The following is an 18,465-nucleotide window of genomic DNA, read 5'->3' on the forward strand; positions in this document are numbered from 1 at the left end:
CAACTAAACCAGAAAACTGAAGAAATATGCTTTGGGAAACATATTGCTGAATATCTACTTGCAGCCATAATAGTGAAACAAATCCTACTTCAGTTCTAGAAACTGGTAGCAGACTGAAAAAAAGGAACATTTAAGCATACTTCAGTGTAGCTTTGTTTTGAATTTTATTTCACCTATAATTTTGAAAGAAGCACACAAAACTGTCCTGCTGCAAATTTTTATTCAACTAATTTAGTTTTATATAAGATAGGGTTTTCCATGGTTTGGACCTCAATTTCTGCCTGTAATCTTTGGATTTTTAAAATTTTTAATTAGGCTGTATCCAAAAACTATTTAATGCTTCTTTTCTAGATAGGGCTGTTGTTTTTCTTCCAGAATAATTCATGTGAGCCCTTGTAAAATGGTGCACTGCAGGTATTGAGGACTTGGATAAATTGTATGTATAATACAGGAGCTTTTATTATTCAGGTGAGCAGAAAATAGAAGTTTTTGCAGCTGTATTTTTTGCCATTCACCCATTACTGAATGCCAGATCAACCCAGCTTGTGCCCATTTCATTCTGCAGTTATAATTTTGGTAGAGGTTTGTGTGGTGGCTGAATTGGTCCAGGTTTTTGCCTTTGTTTCTGCATGCAGAGCAGGTATCCAGGAAGCTCAGGCTGTGCACGTCCTCCAAGCAACATTCCCAGGAGAGGATGGGACCAGACAGGTCTGGCAAGTCTGTGCTCAAGGCAATCACTTACTTTGAAATGCAGTCATCCTCCAAAATATTTTCTTGAAAGAGACATCTGAAGCATGTATTGAGAGAGCAGAAGGAGATGCAAATAAGAAAAAAAAAAAATCTTTACATTTTTCATTGTCTTGCACACCACAAGTTCAGCCTTGCAGTTCTATGAGATGTGTTGTATTTCTGTTTTATTGTACAGTGTGTTCCTGTGCGTCTGCTTTTCTGTCAGGCTTTTCAGTAGTTCAGCTGAGCACGTATCATTTCATCAGACATTGCAGTCCTCAACACTGTTCAAAAATGGGTCAGAGACCAGAAAAAGACATAAAGTGCTTGTCTTATTTACCCTAGAAATTCACCAAACCCTCCCTTCCATATCTGTACTTCTATACATTATAGATATGTAATTATAGGAATGAATCATACTAAAATGGCAAACAGTAGTGGCTCTGTAATTTAACTGGGTTGTGGGAGAAAAAGTACAAACTGTAGTGACCAGATTTTTTTGAAGAGGAGAACATTTTGAGATGAATGTGGAATTAATAGATATGAGTAGTATTTCCTGAGCACAACTGCTGGAAGGGTGACTGCATGATGAGGTTTTAGGATTCATCAGGATCCCTTCTGGATTGTTCAGGAATTGATTTCAGAGGGGGGCAGGTAAAACCCAGTAAACTGATGTCCTTCAGAATTTGTGTATCAGTGTCCTTCTGAAGTTAACATTACGGATATTTTTGGTGATTATGTTTTTCAAAACCCAATAAAAGCTGAAATGTAAAATATTCATGGATTCAGAAGACAGTCACTAAAATGACCCAGTTTAGATTACATGAAATAATGGTCAGTGGTCAGAGGGGTAGAAATATGATAGATGCTAATCAACTATGAAAAATTAACACCAGCTTTTGAAAATATAATTTTTGTAGCATATTTTTCTCATCTTAAATAGAAATCTGCTGGATTTTTAAATATATAATATAAATTTAATACCTTCAGCTCATTTATCTGTTATTTGGGCCTAGGTAATCCACCTAGGTAATCTAAGGTCAGTTCCTCCAGTTTAAAGACATTTTCAGTGTTTTTCTACTAACTGAAAGATATTTGACTTGAGGAGAATCAGTCACTATATTTATCATATATATATATATATATATATATACTATATTTATCATCTGGCTTTGCAAACAAGGGCTGCCAGTGGGCACCACCAGCTGCTGAAAATCCTTTGGAGAAGGAGAACCCTCGCAGGGCCCTGTCACATTTGGGGGTCTCTGGGGACATTAATTTGGTGAAATATTCAGTCACCCTCCACAACTCACTCAAATTCCGGGAAAGATTCTGAAAGGGCACAAGAAGCAGAAATTTATGTGAAATGCATGAAAAAGACTGCATGGCCAGGGACTGAGGAAGGAATTAAAAACATGGGAGTTTTGTAATTTTGTGTTCCATTCTATCAATAAGCAGATGAAGGAAGAATGATTTGAGAAGTCAAATAAAACTGGAGAAAGCAAAGTATTCCAGAGTGAGACAGGATGAGTATCCTCACTGAAGGATCCTCAAACTTGGTGAAACATTAAATCAAGAAATTGCGACATCTTTGTGAAATAAAGAGAGTTTATTTTAACATCAATAAGTAACAGATGGAAAGAATGCTTTGTAAAGAGGCAGACGTCCACAGGAAGAGAAGGTGAATGGAGCTTCAAGGCAGGAACATGTCTAATTAAATCCAGTAAATCACTTCCTCTTTATCAATAGGGGAAAACAGGAGAAGGGAGGCCAGGTGGAATGGCTTTAGTGATGATGTAGCTGCCACTGGGAGAAAGCCAAGTTGCAGTTATAAAGGATTACATTTATTATTAGCTACTAGATGATAAATTTGTACTGATTTCCCCTGAAGAGAAAGTAGGCTAAAGAGACCCAAGATGTACTTATAAGATACAGATGTTGACTCAATACAATGGATAAAAGAGTTCTCCTGTAGTGAGGAGAGATTAGCTGGACAGCATCCCTGAAGGTTGTACATTTAGCATGTGAACAGTGAAAAAGTGGAGCACAATAACAATGGAAGATAAATTTGAAACAGCTGAAGTAGAAATGAGATCATATAGGACCCTTTCAAGGATACTTTTTTTTTTTTTTTTTTTCTTTTAATGACCTTAGTGGACTTGAAAAACAGTAGTTTGTCATAAGCTTTTAGTTAGGACTGTGTTTAAAGTTATTTTAGAAGTACTGAAGAGATAAAACCCCTTTTGTTTTAAGGTTTGGCTTAAGTACCCAGTGGGTAATTCTTCCTATACTGCTTTCCAAACAGGTGTTCTCCCACTTCCCTTTGAAGCCTTGGTGCTGCCACTGTCGAGGATCCCATCCAATAACTGCCCATTCCAGACAACTGACTAGTTTTAAAACTTGTTTTAAACACTTTCCACCAGAACCATATGCTGCATGCTTAGATATACCAGAATAAAGCCATAGAAGTCCATGGAATTAACCTTGTTTGAGCAGAGAATGTGGCTTAGGATATAGGATGTAACAATTTTATTAAACAGAATGTAGATCCCCAGTGGATGAGAGCTGCAGGTCTCAAGCAGAGCACAGCCAGGCTTCTCACAGCCTGCTCTGTCTGCCTTCTCTGCAGATTGGTATACCCCCTAAAGAAATTATCAAAGACTTCCAAAGCATGGGAGTGACCCAGGAAGTGTAGATGATGTTTGCAATGTAAATGCAGATCAAAGGCACTGTGGATGCTGGGATGTGGATGCTGGGATTCAGAGTTTGGGTTCATGCCCATTTTGTGAATTGGGCACATGCAGAATATATGCAGATGAAAACAGTCCTTTTTACCTGGATGTTTTCCTCTATGCTCAGCTTCACCCTGTAAGTGATTTGCAAGTGTCTGTTAGTCCTCCTCCACAGAGATAATGAGGCTTTTTTTTCAGCACTCTACAAGCCAGGCATTAGAATTCTTTCCTAAACATTCAATAAAAACATTGTGGAAGGAATAGGAACTTAGATTGTACCAATTAATCTCCCTAAATTCAGTGTGCTGCAAATAACTTCACATGCTCATCTTACAATAAAAGAATACTGGAAAGCACTGAGTCAGTCATAACCAAGCAGTGTTAGTAGACTAACAATTTGACCTGCATAATAGAGTATTATATTAGAAACTTAGGATGGCCCTGAGAAAAATCAATCTCAAACAAAGGAGCAGATGCACAGCTAGTTTAGAGAATTTATTGGTTTAGCTTTCACATCAAAATTAGCAGCAAAGGGAAAAGGTTCTTTACTCAGGAGAGTTCAATTTATCCATTGTTTTAACATTTTGTGCCGTTAGCTAAAGCCACAGTTCCTTTTCTTCGGAATAGATCCAGCAGATTCCAGCCACAGAGCCTGTGGTTTTCCAGCTCAAGGAGCTGTAAATTTTATAACTCTGCGCCCTGCGGTCAGAGCTGCTGAGTGTTGTGTCTGAAGGCAGGTGGTTGGTGTGTTAAAGGTAGACATTAAACAGCTCTGTGGAGGAACTGGAAATGTTTAAGGAGGTTGTTTGCCAGCTGTAAATTTGGGAGCAAATGCCAGTTGGCTGAAAAGATGCTGGAATGCGTCCAGTTAAGTAGACTAGCGCTGGAGGTCTTTCCAAATTTGTAGGTCTGATAACTTGGCTGAATATGCAGACTTCAGTTATTGGGCTGTTAAGAAGGGGCTTTATAATGAATGCTTGAAAATACGACAGAAAACTTTTTATGTGCTCGTTACTTTGGCAAAATTGCAGCTTTGCAATACTATTGCATTCCTGGTGAAAACTAGGTCAGACATTATACATTGTGTACTATTGTTCAGCTGAGTGCCAGGGGCTTCAAAGCATATATTTTATTTTGATTTTTTTTTTCTGTGCCTTGCAATATTTTTGTCTCCAGTACTGTTCCATAGTTTGATTTTGCCCTTTTTTTGCATATCTGTGATGATACAGGAGGAGAGGCAGTGATGCAGCCCCTGGCTGGTGATCATTCCCTCTGCTGGGTGGGAAGGGGCTCTGGCTTTGGCTGCTGGCCAGGAAATGGAGAGGAAGTTCCCTTCTCCTGCCTGTTGGAGTTGTGGCTGCTTCCCAATGTGCAAAGAGGGGGTGTAGCCCAGGGTGTTAGAGTGTGTATGGCCCAGCTTGCCTGGTGTGCAGGATTTACCCCAGGCATTCACCTGGCTGTGAGCTCCTGCTCTGTTGGGAGGCTGGTCTCTGAGTGGATGCATTCTCCTGGGTCTTGTTCTGACTCATCCCATATCACTCCCTCCACTCTGCTGAAGCACCAGCAGAACACTGGAGTCAAACTGCCACCCTTACCTTCTCCTCCTCCCCCTTTCCTGCTCTCAGCTCTGTGCTCAGAATGCATTCCATCTGTTCCTTGCCTCCACTGTCACAAAGACAAATGTTAGGCCTAATACTTCAAGATATTTTTATTAGAGAAGTTTTAAACTTTGCTGCTTTTTGGCCACTGGCACAGCACAGCTTTATGACAGTTGTCAGAATCAAATGAGATGAGGACTAAGCCTTACATGAGGTTTTGTGGTATGGACAAAACCTCCTCCTCCTTTGACACAACTTATTAAAAGGCCAGACAGAATTTCAGCCTCAGCACTTGAAGGAACACAGAGCACCTACTGAAATGGGAGAAAGTGTTTCTGCCTGCCTAAGATGCTGAGATCTGTACTAATACCTTAGACCTGGAGGATGAGTAAATGTAAATTAAAATATTTTAAGGTCTGGTCTGTAGGAACAAGCAGGGAAGGAATTGTTTTAAATGAAGAATAGTATTAGAGGGCTCAGTTCTTATTACATTTAACTACATTCTGCATTTATTTTCTGAAGCACATGTTCTGAAGCTTTATGCTTCAGGTATTTGTCTCAATTTGTCCTTGAGAGAAGAGTAGGTGAGCACATTATTGCAGCCTGTTTTATCTGTAATGCCAGTGGACTTGGGATTCAACATTCAAACTCTAGAACAGCTGTTTTAACAGTCGGACTTTTTGCTGTCAGCAGTCTGATAGATTTGTAAAAATAAAAATGCTATTTTGGCAAAATTGCAACTTTGCAGTAGTAGTGCATTCCTGATGAAAGTTTGGTTGAACATTATACATCCTGTATTCCATTCAGAAGAGATGTTTTCCTTCATTTCAAGGGACTGTTAAATCTTTTCACATTTACTTCAAATAATGAGGAATAACCCAGGCAAAAAGAAAAGTCCTGAAAAAAGTTACACTGATAATGGTTTGAATAGAGTGCAGCAAATAGGGCACAGAAGCACACACTGAGGAAGGAAATATAAAAAATAGTGAAATATAGAAGAGGTGTCCATCAGTGAGCCCCATGTGCTGGGAGCACTGGACACTGTGAATTTTTCCCAGGGAGCCATAAGTGATGCTGAGATCTGGGGTGCAGAGAGGAGTTGCACAGCAGTCTCAGTTCTCATGTTTCCTGATTTCAGAGTATTCTGTTTAAACCTGTTCTTGTGAAATAGTTTGCATCTACCAGCAGATGTGGTAATTCTATTTCTGCCAAGAATTTTCATTCAAAATAGAGCTCAGTAATCACTCTCAGATCTGTTTCTTCCATAACCTCACAGGTATTCTAAGATGCTCATGAATTAAGCTTGCATGGCTGAAAAAATTCACATGAAATACTGGATTTACCTGTGCTTGAAGGGGTTTCTAATCTGAATCCTCCCAGGAGAAGGCACTTACTCTGCAATTCATTTGGAAGTATTTGCCTTTTGCAACCCTAATTGTTGCATTCTCAGTTTGGATCATTATGGAGGTTCTCTGACTGAAATAAAATCTTTGGCTACTAAGAATGGAAATGATAGCATCCGTTTTCCTTTCTTCTAGAAAAGGAGACACTGAGCAGACCAGATCCTTTATGTGTTCAACATTATTGAGCTGCAGGTCATGTAAATTTGGTCTGAATTTTCACTGTCATGGGCAATTTCTGTTTTCCAGTAGGCATATGTTCAGAACACCTTAAAACCCTTGGCTACTTTTCAAAATGTTATGATATTATTTAGTTTTAAACAAAATAAATGTGAGTTTGTTGCTATTTTATGAAACCAGTCTCTACAGAGATCAGTTCTACTTGCATGATTGTTTAAGTGCTCAGGTCAGACATTATGTAAACTTCACTGATAAGTTATTAATATTTTGAATGGCAATTATTAACATAGACTTGAATTGTACTTGAAATACTAATACTTATCACAAAGCATATTTAGGAACTGAGGTTAACTGCACCTGCTCTTTATTTTACTGTGACAAGATCCATATTGGTGAAGATTTAAAACTCATTAGAGCTCTGTAACTGCAAACTCCCTCACTGTTTCTACTAAGTGTGGATACAAATGCACTTTGCTGCCAAAAGTTTCTAAAATAATTGCTGTTGAGTAGAAATTTCTCCCCAAATTTAGGTATGTGTCAGATGTTCATGCATCTTGCAGTGATTATAATTCAGTCTTGAAATGAATACAGTGAATGAAAACTGCAGTATAATTCACCACTAAAATAGTGCACCCTTGAGAGCTGGGCTCCCTGAGTTAAATGACAGAGATTGTTACTATAGTCAGTAATCACACTTTCTATAAATTTTCTAACACATTATGCTGAAATAGTGAATAAAAGATTTTTCCAATCCTTTTTGCCCCTGTAGACACCCAAGGACAGGTTCTCTCCTGCACTGAAGCTTTATCAGCTTCCATCACCATGAGAGAAATTCCTGCTGAGGGTCTTACAAACAAAATTTATTCCCAGTCTGCATAGAAAAGAATTTTTTACAAGAAAGAGATTTGTGTTTTATACCCTCAGCCTCAAGAACCTCAAGAGCAGCTGTGCTGCTGCTGTGCTAAAGCTTCTGCCAGGAAAGCATTTGAGTCCTGCTTGGTGGGCAGATGTTTCCTCCATGCCAGATGTTGCCTATAGGTAACACCTTACAAAGGAAGGCCAGGTAAAGTCACAGCTCAGGCCTGTTACTTCAGCTGAGCAGAAAAAGGCTGTGAGAAAGAGATTCAGCTGAATTGGGGGTAGAAAAACAAGTTATGTCACCTGTAATGTGTTCACATTGTGGTGTGTTGTGGTTGGTTGGTTACAACAAACATAACAGCAATCGTGTTTGTTATGATTTAAGACTGTAATGGGCTAACTGCTGAAAAAGGGCTGGTTTCTGCAATAAAGGGTCTCTCCTTGGCACTGCCTGGGCACTCTGGGTCACTACCCAGACCTCACCCAGAGCTAGCAGGACCAGCCTGGATTTGCTTAGTAAAGAGAGGAGGTGTCTCCCTTGCCCAGATCCCAAATCCAGCCCCTGCCAGGGGCTCCCAGTGAGAGCAGGGACCCCCTGGGTCAGGGCAGGGCAGGGGGCTCTGGGGGTGATGTTCCACCTCTGCTGAGGGCAGTGCTGCTTCTCTGGCCCTGCCAGATGCCTGATTGTCAGGAGGGCATTGTATTTCTGCACCCACTCTTAGAGACCTGCAGCTGTTGGTCCAGGCAATGCTTGTTGTTTAGGAATTGCTTTGATGATGTTTCCTTTGGGTTTCCATAAAATTTCTCTCATAAGCATGCTATGTGTCCATATATTTTGTGTGTATCTTGTTTAGCTCATCTTCGTTCAGACTGACAGACTCCTTTTTTACCTCCTCCCCACCTTAAAAAAAAAAAAAAAAAAAACCAAACAACCCCAAATATCCCTCTACAGATCCTGTTACAAGGCAAAAATCCTGGGATTTCTTGGGAATATACATTTGCCAAAACCAGCATGGAAAACAAGACATCTGTCAGAAAACACAGCTACTCCTGGGTGACAGTGCAGTCTGAGTGCTCAGTGACCTGTGGTGGTGGTAGGTGACTTTCCCATTGCCAAGCCTCTTCTTTTTCAGTTTTTTTTTTTTTAAGCATCTCAAATCTTTTCAGCTGCCTTTAATTTTGCAAATATATATTGATACGTATGGGGGTTACACTAAACACCTGGTCCTTATTTTTTTATCTGATAACTTAGAATACAGAGGAAATAACTTGTATTGCCTTTAGAGTAAAAAATATTCATGCCAGTGAGTCAGTCTTTTTTGTTTAGGTCAACCCATATGCATATCGTATCTTCCTGTTGAAGTAATGTGGAAATTAATTAGGCACTTTGATTTCCTCTTTTTTTGCACAGAGACCCATTTGTTTTTATAAATCTTGCATGTTTTGTCAGTGTAAGTAAATCTGGGATGTAATGAAAGCAGAGAGCTGGCATGTGGGAAGTCTGTAATACCAAAGGATACAACTGGGCACTGAAGGAAATGTTCCTGTGTTGGCAAAAAGTTCAGGTGAAGTTCAGGAGCACCTTGCTGGTGCATTGTCAGAACTTCACAGCACCTCAGTTAATGGTTTATGGAAGGAAGATCCACCAGGAGCATTGCAGCCATAAAATATGACAGCTGTATTCCCTTCCTTCCCTTTAGAAGGCTGCAGCATGGATATAAAAATGATGAAAAGAGTCTTGTTTCCAAATTAGATTCACTGTGCCCAGTGAACCATGTGTGAGGTGAATGATAGATCTCAGTTAAAAGATAAATGTATAAGATCACTTAAGGCATTGCTGTAGTTGTCCTGCTGCTGACACTTGACTGAGTCTAAGGTACAGGTACCTGCAGCTCTGGAGTCTGTAGAGATTCACTGTAAAAAGTTTACAGAATGTTTATTTGTAGTTTTCAGGTGTGTGAGGAGGGCTCTAAGCAAGCACTGATAGTGTCTGCAGGGAATTAGGATTTGAATAATTACTAATTTTTGCTGAGGGAGCAGTCTGCAAATTTGTTGTTTATAGTTAAAATTTTTTATCTGACTTCAGTAGTATCTGTGCTAGAGAGAAGGAAATCAATGTTAAAAACATGTTGCCACATAAACCCATGTTCAAATCAGTGCATTCGTAGCAAGGATGAGTTTAAACTTGTTTAGTTAAAATTGTTCTCTACTACTTTTTTTCTCTTATATTTCAAATAAAGGTTTATTATAGTGTATTCTTTTCCAATACTTCCACAGGACACATTACAGCAAAAGCAGTTTGTTTGGAAGATCATCGTGCACGGGTCAACAGCTCCCTTTGTGGCCCAAGGACAAAGCCTTTAACAGAAACAAAACTCTGCAACACACATCCCTGCCCAGCCTAGTAAGTTCTCTGGGTTTTGTGCCTGCTGCAGTTGTTTTCCTGCTGGATGAGCCCCTGTGCTGTGTTAACAGGAACCAGCAATTGTTTAAGATGTTCTGCCCAAGGCTCCCAGTGGGGTTTGGGTCTGATGCCTAAAGCAAGGGCTCCTGAGGGCTCTGTCCCCATGCTGGGGTGACACAGGGCAAACCCAGCCTTCAGGGGCTCCTGCTGCCACTTTCCTGGTCTTGAATCACTGAACCCATTTCCTGAGTAAAGTGCTACTCCCTGTGTGGAAGCTCAGCCCCGTGACTCCTCATATTAGATTAGGTTAAAAGAGTCTTGTGCAGTGGAATTGGGGATTTTTGGACAAAATGTCCCACAGAGTATTGTGATGCCATGAAGAGGACTATCTGAACCAAATGAGTTGTTATCAAAGACAATTTTGTGGTGCCCACAAAAATATATATGAAGGCATTACCTTTATGACCAATCTTATTTTCTAAAAGATGCAAGAAAGGCAAGGTGCAAAGAAAGATGTTGACATATAGATAAGCACTTAGAACCCAGCTGGTCTAAATCAATTTAAAAACCAAGGGATTTACAGTAGCTGAAGTAGGGATTCTTGGGGAAAAAAACAAAAGTTGTGTGCTCATATAATTAAACACAGTATTATGTGGCTTAGGGTATAAATAGATAGATTAAAGGACACAGTGGCCATCTTTTTTCTGCTGGTTATTTCACTTTTGGATTCCTGGCTTTGCAACCTCAGTATTATTGTAATTTTATATTAAAGATCAGAAAAGCTGTATTATGTTGGACAAGACATTTAAACCTCCTGAGCAGGAGATTTTCTAAAGGAATATGTTGAAAAAATTAAGAGTGTTTCAGTCAGAGGGAAGTAAATACACTTGAAGGTGCATTGAAGCAGAAGAAATGGAGGAAGAGTCCAGACCTGGCATGATCTGCTGGTGTTACTCTGGGGTGATAAAAGCAACAGTAAAAGCAGTTGGCTAAGCCTGCTCCCACATTTCATAAAATATCCCATGTATTGATGTGTAATAGGAAGCATCCCTCCTCTCCCCCAGTCTAGGAGAGGATGGTGGGCTAAAGCAAAAAGATGCATATGTTCTGCAGTACTTTGGTTTTACTTAAAAAATCCATACCTTGCAATATGTTGAACATACTGAAAAATAGTCCAGTAATAGTTTGGAATTTCCTGCAAATTTAAGGAGTACAGCAGAGTACACAAAACCCAAATGCCAAATTACACACTATGACCACAGAACGATAGAGATAAGGTTTAAATAATTGTACCTTGTGACATGAGAGCCCCATGTTACTGCTTCAGCAGTTTCTTTAGGTTGTGTTTAGCCACATGGTTTGCTCAATACCAATTTTAAGTAATCTTTGTAGCCAAACACAATCTTTTCAACTTATCTCCTGCCAGGACTATTTTTATCCAGTGAGCACAGGAATATATTGTCTGTGATGTCTCCAGGAGTCTGTCTAAACTTTCTGTTTACCTTGGTTTTGATGTGGCATCATTATACTATAAAGCTCCACCCAAATCAGATTTATTTATATTGACCACACACAAAACTTCTATTTCTGATAGCTTAAGATCCTGAGGCATTTTGAACATCCACTGATATATATTTACTGTGAAAATGCTGAATATCCATTTTGACACACAGTACAATGTTTTCATATTGAAATCACAGCTATTCTGTGATTTTCTACTTTAAAACAAAATTAATGATTTGAACCCTAAAAAAATACAAAAAAAAAAGATGTAAAAGCCCCAAGCACCTTTAGGGAAAAAAATTGTTCAACTCACTAATTAATTATTCTTAAAATCCTTAGGATATATTTATGCTATTAATGCATGGAGGATCTACATGTAGGACCATGCCTTAAATTAACAGGTTGCCATTGAGCTGAGTGAAACTCTGCCAGGATATCTCTGCTGAGGAATCTGCCCAGAAACTCACAGCATGTAATATTTCCCATAAACCCAAGACTGCCAACAGAAAAAAAAAAAAAAAAAGTAAAAAAAAAAAGTAGGATTTATAAATACCATGGAGGAAACAAAAGAATGTTTAATAGCCAGCAAATAAAGCAAACCCAAATACACCAGGCAGAACAGGCAGGGGAAGGAGGTGACAGATGAGATACAAGTGTGTCAGTTTGGGGACATAAAAGAGGCTCCAGACTTGTAAAGGTCAGTGAGGAATAATTGCTGCATGAGAGCAAAGGCTGATAAGTCTGAGTGGGACCAAACTACTGTCCCACACAGAAAGGCACCAGCACTGCACACTGCTGTTGTTGGATTTCAGAGCTGCCAAATCTGGTCATAATTATTTAGTTACTTGAACTAATGAAAGATACTCTTGGATCACAGCCCAGATAATCTTGGAAAATGGAAGTTTACTAGAGGACATTAAAGTAGGTTTGCTGCCCTCTCCTCTGTGCAGAGAGGAACTTTCTGAGCAAGTTATGGTGAATAAACTCCTAAAATGAACACTTTTGGTCACACTACCAATGACCATTGTCAGAAACATCAAGGCAGACTAATTAAAGGTCGTAAAATGGATTAAAATTCTTTTCTTAGAAGTTTGTAGTTCAATGGCCCAAATATTTATAAATCAGACAAAAAGGAAACTTCTGACATCTTCTGGAATTACATTATGGCTGACTTTTCACATTAATATTTCTTTGTCCTTAAATTAGTGCCTTTTACATTTTTCAATACTTTTGGCAGTTCCTGAAGTTGCTAGACACTGAGAGCTGGGATTTCTTCTAATTCCCAAATACATTTTTCAAGAATAGGCTTTTTATGAATTTATACAAATTTAAATGAGGGGTTTTTTTTTCAGGCAGCTGTGAATAGACAGGCAAATGGGATGCTGTACATCTTTCACCCAGGACAAAAAAAGCTTTCTTGTCATTAAAACTGTATGTAAGCAGCTATTCCAGAGGTCACAGGATTGATACTGTGAGAAACTGTGGAAGCAGGATAGGCCAAGTGGTCAGGTGTGAGACAAGAACCTTTTCCCTGACATAAATTACTAAAAAACTGTCAAACTGTTTAAAAATCTTCAGTTTCATTTCAGTGCTGGGTCTTCGAATAAGAGTTCTCAATGGGTAATCATTTAGTCATTCATAATTTCTTCTGATTTTTCACTTCTGTTTTCCTATCTGGCTGTGATTATGATCTTATATTGGAAGCCTTCAAGGAAAAAGACACTTGGTTGCATGTTTGCAAAAGTGTCCCACAAGGACCCACTCAGAGCTTCAAGAACAGAAATAGAGAGCAGCTCCTGGCATTTCACAGCTGAACTTAGCCCAAGCAATTGTCAATAACCCCTGAGACTTGGTGTCACTTGAGGGATGTGACGTGTGAGCTGCAGCGTCCCTGTGCCTGAGCACACATTGCCCAACAGCTTGTGCTGGTTAAATTGCCTCTGTTTTATTTAGATTCTGCACCGTCTGCCAGATTTATTAGTCTGAGGATATGTAAATCATTGAGTCAGAGAATCATAAAGTCACAGTGTGCTTTGGGTCGGAAGGGACCTTAAAGGTCACCCCCTGCCGTGGCAGGGACCCCTCCCAGTGTCCCAGGCTGCTCCAGCCCCAGTGTCCAGCCTGGCCTTGGGCACTGCCAGGGATCCAGGGGCAGCCACAGCTGCTCTGGGCACCCTGTGCCTTCCCCACCCTCACAGGGAACAATTCCTTCCCTTATATCCAATCTAAACCTGCCCTCCTTCAGCTTAAAGCCATTCCCCCTTTTCCTTGTGCATTCCCTTGTGAAATGTCCCCCTCCAGCTCTCTTCCAGGCTTCCCTCAGGTACTGCACTTAGGTCACCCTGGAGCCTTTGTTTTCTCAGATTGAGCAGCCCCAGCTCTCTCAGCCTTTCAGAGCCTTTTCCTCAAGACAGCAGTGACAGGACTGCTGCCTTTAGCAAGCAAGTTCTTTTTGATGAATATGGGCCAGTAGGGTTTGACAGAAATGCCAACATTTGTCACCCTGTGTGAGTGCAGTGTATCTCAGCACAAACACGGTTGGTACATACTCAGCTACATTCTATCTTGGCTCATTATATCTTCTAATTATCTCTTCTAAATACTCCACCAGCCTCAATGGCAGCATCTCTTTCAGCTCCTGTGGAATTCCAGATTCCAGGTCAGATTCATAGGCAAGCTGGTTCTAGTGGTTAAAAGCTGTAAATAAACAACACTTGCTTTTCTAGTTGAGTGACCTGCATTTCATCCCAAGCAGAAAGTTCCATGCTTTGAAAATAGGATTATGCAACTGCAGCTTTTTGATTGCTTGAACAGATACCAGTGCACCAGCAGATAGGCTGAGCAGGATCCCTGGATAATTCACTTTTGCTAGGTGACTGGCTTTATTGATTTTCTAAAGCTGCTGTGTTTCTAACCCACCTTTCCTCCTTTAAGCTGGTCAGCAGGTGAATGGAGCACGTGCAGCAAGTCTTGTGGAGGGGGACAGCAAAGCCGCCTCCTTCAGTGTGTCCAGAAAAGGGCTTTCCAAAGAGAGGAGGTGGTGGCCCATTCCCTGTGTCCTGTCAGCACCCCAGCACAGGTACAGGTGTGCAGTAGTCAGGACTGCCCACCTGAATGGAGCCCTGGCCCCTGGTCTCAGGTAATTTGGAGAAAATTTATGTTTTTTGTCTGCTGGTATAGTGAAAATACTGCAAATAATTCTCCTCGAAAAGAACAACAGTGCAAACTTTGTGCAGATCAGAGCTTTGCAAGTGGCTTTTTTATTGAAGATAATATGTAAACCATGTTTGTATAAACATGTAAACTAAATGGGCATTGAAACCAGCCTTCAGAAGAGCTAGCACACAAGGGCTTGCCAGAAATGGGCTCGTGGTATTCTTTTAGGCACATACAAGCAGATGGATAATTCTTACTGGATTCATAATTTAAGGCTCTGTGTATTCTCCAGACCAACAACCTTCTATGACACGACTTCCCAAGGAATATTAACTTCTTTCAGAAATGACAGGCAGTCAAGGAATGAAGAAATATTTGAGGTTAGAGTTGCATATTAATGCACACGTGTATATGGATTGTGGGGTGATAAATTTGTGATTTACAAATTCACTACTCACTTCTGTGCTTTTGCCTTTGTTAGAGTAAGTCTCCTGCAAGCTGTGCTGCTTCAGGTATTGCCATGAGGGCAAATTCCTGTGTGCACACCCTGCTTTACACACCTGACACTGAAATACCTGAGCTAAAACCACACAAAACTCAGCTCTGCTCCATCTTTCACTGCTATTGATGCTGTTCATGTCAGGAAAAATGAAGTATTGACACATCTAGGGTTTAAGAGAGCTGACAGTACCCTTATAAAAGGATCTACATTAATTTTATTTTCCCATCTTCATTCAGTGAGATTCAAGATGGATTTCAGTTAGCTGAAAAATGTATTACTTACACGTTCTCTTCTTGGTACTGCTACTCTTTAGGTGCTCAAGAACATCTTGACCTCAGCACTCCCAGCTGAGCATGAACTGCCCCTACAGGATTGCCCTGTAATGTCCTGTAACAGAGGAGTGACTATTCAGTACTCCAGCTCAACACTCAAAAAATAACTTTTTCCTCCAGTGTATCTGAAGGAAACCTGACAGTGGCAGAAGATTATATAAACCAGGTCTTCAATTGCATTCACACTTTCAAACTTTCTCCCAAGACAAATAGATAGATAGATAGATAGATAGATAGATAGATAGATAGATAGATAGAGTTATGAAAAATCTGTTTTCCTCCTCTTTAAGAGGTAGAAAATTCAAGTTGCAGTTTTCAAATAAGCCCACAGAAATTCAGTTCACCAGTCCAGCTGAAATGTAGTGAACAGGCCTACTGAACAAGTTAGTAAAGGGTATTAAAATTCAGTTCAAAACTGTTATATTGCAGGCTTAGAGGTGTTAAGAGGGAAAAAAAAAAGGAAAATCATAAGATCATAGAGTGGTTTAGGTTGGAAGGGGCCTTAAAGCTCATCCAGCCCCACCCCAGCCATGGCAGGGACCCCTCCCAGTGTCCCAGTCTGCTCCAGCCCCAGTGTCCAGTCTGGCCTTGGGCACTGCCAGGGATCCAGGGGCAGCCACAGCTGCTCTGGGCACCCTGTGCCAGCCCTGCCCACCCTGCCAGGGAACAATTCCTTTCTAACATATAATCTAAACCCAGCCCCTCTGCACTAATCAGTGCTGTTTTAAATGAAAAGATCATTTTCTGGAAGGATTAAACCCACAGATTTTCAGCATGCAGACATTTCTGTTGCATCCTCAGCACAAAGGTGCTTTTATGGAATCTTTTAAAACATTTGTAATTTGATGCACACAGTGATTCTGCCTTGGAACCTGCCCCATAACTGCCAGGAGGAAGAACGGTTAGGGGAGGATGCAAGTAGGAAGCTGGCAGCATTATTCCAGGGCTCTGTGCCTCATTTCATCACAAATGGCTCATTCAGGCATTTTGCTGTATGTAAGGCAGTGCAAACCACAGCATGTTCCACTGAACCACGGCTCAGCAATCCATTTTTGTTCTGGTGACTCGTCCTAAGCTGCAGCTGGCAACTGAAATATCTCCCTAGCCATTGTCTGTGGTGAGATTCCCTTGGTGGAGGAGTTATGTATCCATTCCCTGGGCAGTTTCCTCTGCCTCAATCTCATCCCTCTAGGCCAAGGTGAGGACAAAATGACAAATAGCTGAGAGCATCTTGCCATGGGAGATTCTGTGATGGGAGCATAGACCAGTTTTAACTATGCTGTGCAGGGAAAAAAGCATTTTGCTCACAAAAGCATTTTGCTTACAAGTCCAACTTAACCTCATCTGCAGAAAAGAGATATCACTTGTCTGTTCTGCATGGGGGCTGAGAGAGTTCACAGCTTACATTAAGAACATTTAAAGAAATGTTTTAGAAGTGACACACAGATGTTACTGTTACTTATTTACCAATAGAATTTCAAGTTTACTTATATCACAGTGGCAGCTGTACAGCCCATTAGCCATGCTTTCTGTGCTCTGCTGGAAAATGCAAATAATGCCAATTTTCATTTCCTCCAGTTCAAAGAAGTGTTTCTTTCCACCACAGTGCTCCAAGACTTGTGGGAGAGGTATTAAGAAACGGGATGTCTACTGCAAGAGTACTGGTTCTCCCAAGGTGAAGATCTTGCCTGAAGACATGTGCAGCACAGACTCTAAGCCTGAGTCCCAGCAGACCTGTGTGCTCGGCCGCTGTCCCAAAAATGACCGGCTCCAGTGGGTGATTTCTTCCTGGAGTGAGGTAAAGTGGTGCAGTTTCATGGCTCACTGCCTGCCCTGGCTGCTCTTGGAAATGCTGGCTCAGGGACACATGGACCACGGGGAGGAGAGAAAGCTGAGCTGTCCTTTGGAAATCAGGTGTCCTAGACGAGGTGCTGTGAGCCCCAGATGTAGATGGATGTCCTGGTTTGAAAGACAGGTGGCTGCCAATAAAGGCAGAAGCTTCTCTTTGAAATGGAGAATGTAAACCCCCTTCCTCCAAATTATGGTAATTTTGAAATTAAGGGGCTCTCAGGCAAAGTTTTGGGAATTAGGAATAACAGTTCTTTAGTAGGAAAATTCAAATAAAAAATACAGTATTACAAAGAACAATCCCAAACCCTGCCAGAGTCAGAATCCAAGCTGACACCCGTCAGTCAGTCAGGGTGGTGGCAGCAGTCCCATTCAATGGTGGCTGCATCCTCCTGCAGTGGCAGATGTGGTTCAGCTGGAGCAGTGCTCCTGGAGAAGGTGCAGTTTTCCTCTGAAGCTCCAGGGATGATGTGGAAAGGTCTGGCTTTGCTCTGGAATCTAGTGGAAAGAAGGTACCTTTGTGTCCAAAATCTCAGTTTTTATCTGGGTAGGAAAGGCTTGGCTGCTCCCCTGGCTGGAGCATCTCCCAGTGAGATGATGGAATTTTATCAGTCATGCACTGGGACTCAATGGGCCAGCAGCAGATGATATCTTCCTGGAGGGAGGATGGGTTGTGGAAAAGATAAAGATGATTGCCCCAGCTAATTTAAAGATGGTCCATTAGCAGATAATATGTGCCAGGAGATCAGGGTCACTGTCCCACCCAGCTCCAACGGATGGTGACAGAATACACATTGCTGGCCACATCCTGCATTGCAACCCAGGACAATGGATGTACCCCAAACTGGCTGGGGCTCACATTTGAATTCACACGTTATGGAGCATGGGCTTAGTTCTGTGATCCTTTCATAACGCACAGTTTGGGGTGGGTGACACAGCAGCCCTTCCCCTCTGTCTGCCTGTGTTTGTGGGGCTGCAGCAGCTGTGCTTTGCCTCTGCAGTGCTCGGCCTCCTGCGGGCCTGGCGTGCGGCAGCGAGAGCTCAAGTGTGGCGAGAAGAGCATCCACGGGAAATTGGTCACCTTCCCCCAGAGGAGGTGCAGGAACATCAAGAAACCAAACACCAACCTGGAGGAAGCCTGTAACAAGGCAGCCTGTCCATCACAGACCTTGTACAACATGGTGTCTGGCTGGTATTCCTCGCCCTGGCAGCAGGTAGGAATG

At 41.2% G+C, this 18,465-nt stretch overlaps 1 protein-coding gene across 4 annotated transcripts in view; it reads left to right on the forward strand.

Annotated features, from left to right (window-relative positions):
* Positions 1 to 18,465, forward strand: part of ADAMTS18 (ADAM metallopeptidase with thrombospondin type 1 motif 18) — a 79,412-nt gene that overhangs the window by 55,063 nt on the left and 5,884 nt on the right. For all 4 annotated transcript variants that reach the window (XM_079316465.1, XM_079316468.1, XM_079316466.1 and 1 more), the window contains 5 exons: positions 8,450 to 8,591; positions 9,775 to 9,901; positions 14,339 to 14,543; positions 17,001 to 17,192; positions 18,244 to 18,456. In XM_079316465.1, coding sequence (XP_079172591.1) covers positions 8,450 to 8,591; positions 9,775 to 9,901; positions 14,339 to 14,543; positions 17,001 to 17,192; positions 18,244 to 18,456 — 879 coding nt within the window. The remainder of the gene's footprint in view (positions 1 to 8,449; positions 8,592 to 9,774; positions 9,902 to 14,338; positions 14,544 to 17,000; positions 17,193 to 18,243; positions 18,457 to 18,465) is intronic.

This window comes from Erithacus rubecula (assembly GCF_903797595.1).
Source record: "Erithacus rubecula genome assembly, chromosome: 12".
Lineage (NCBI taxonomy): Eukaryota > Metazoa > Chordata > Aves > Passeriformes > Muscicapidae > Erithacus > Erithacus rubecula.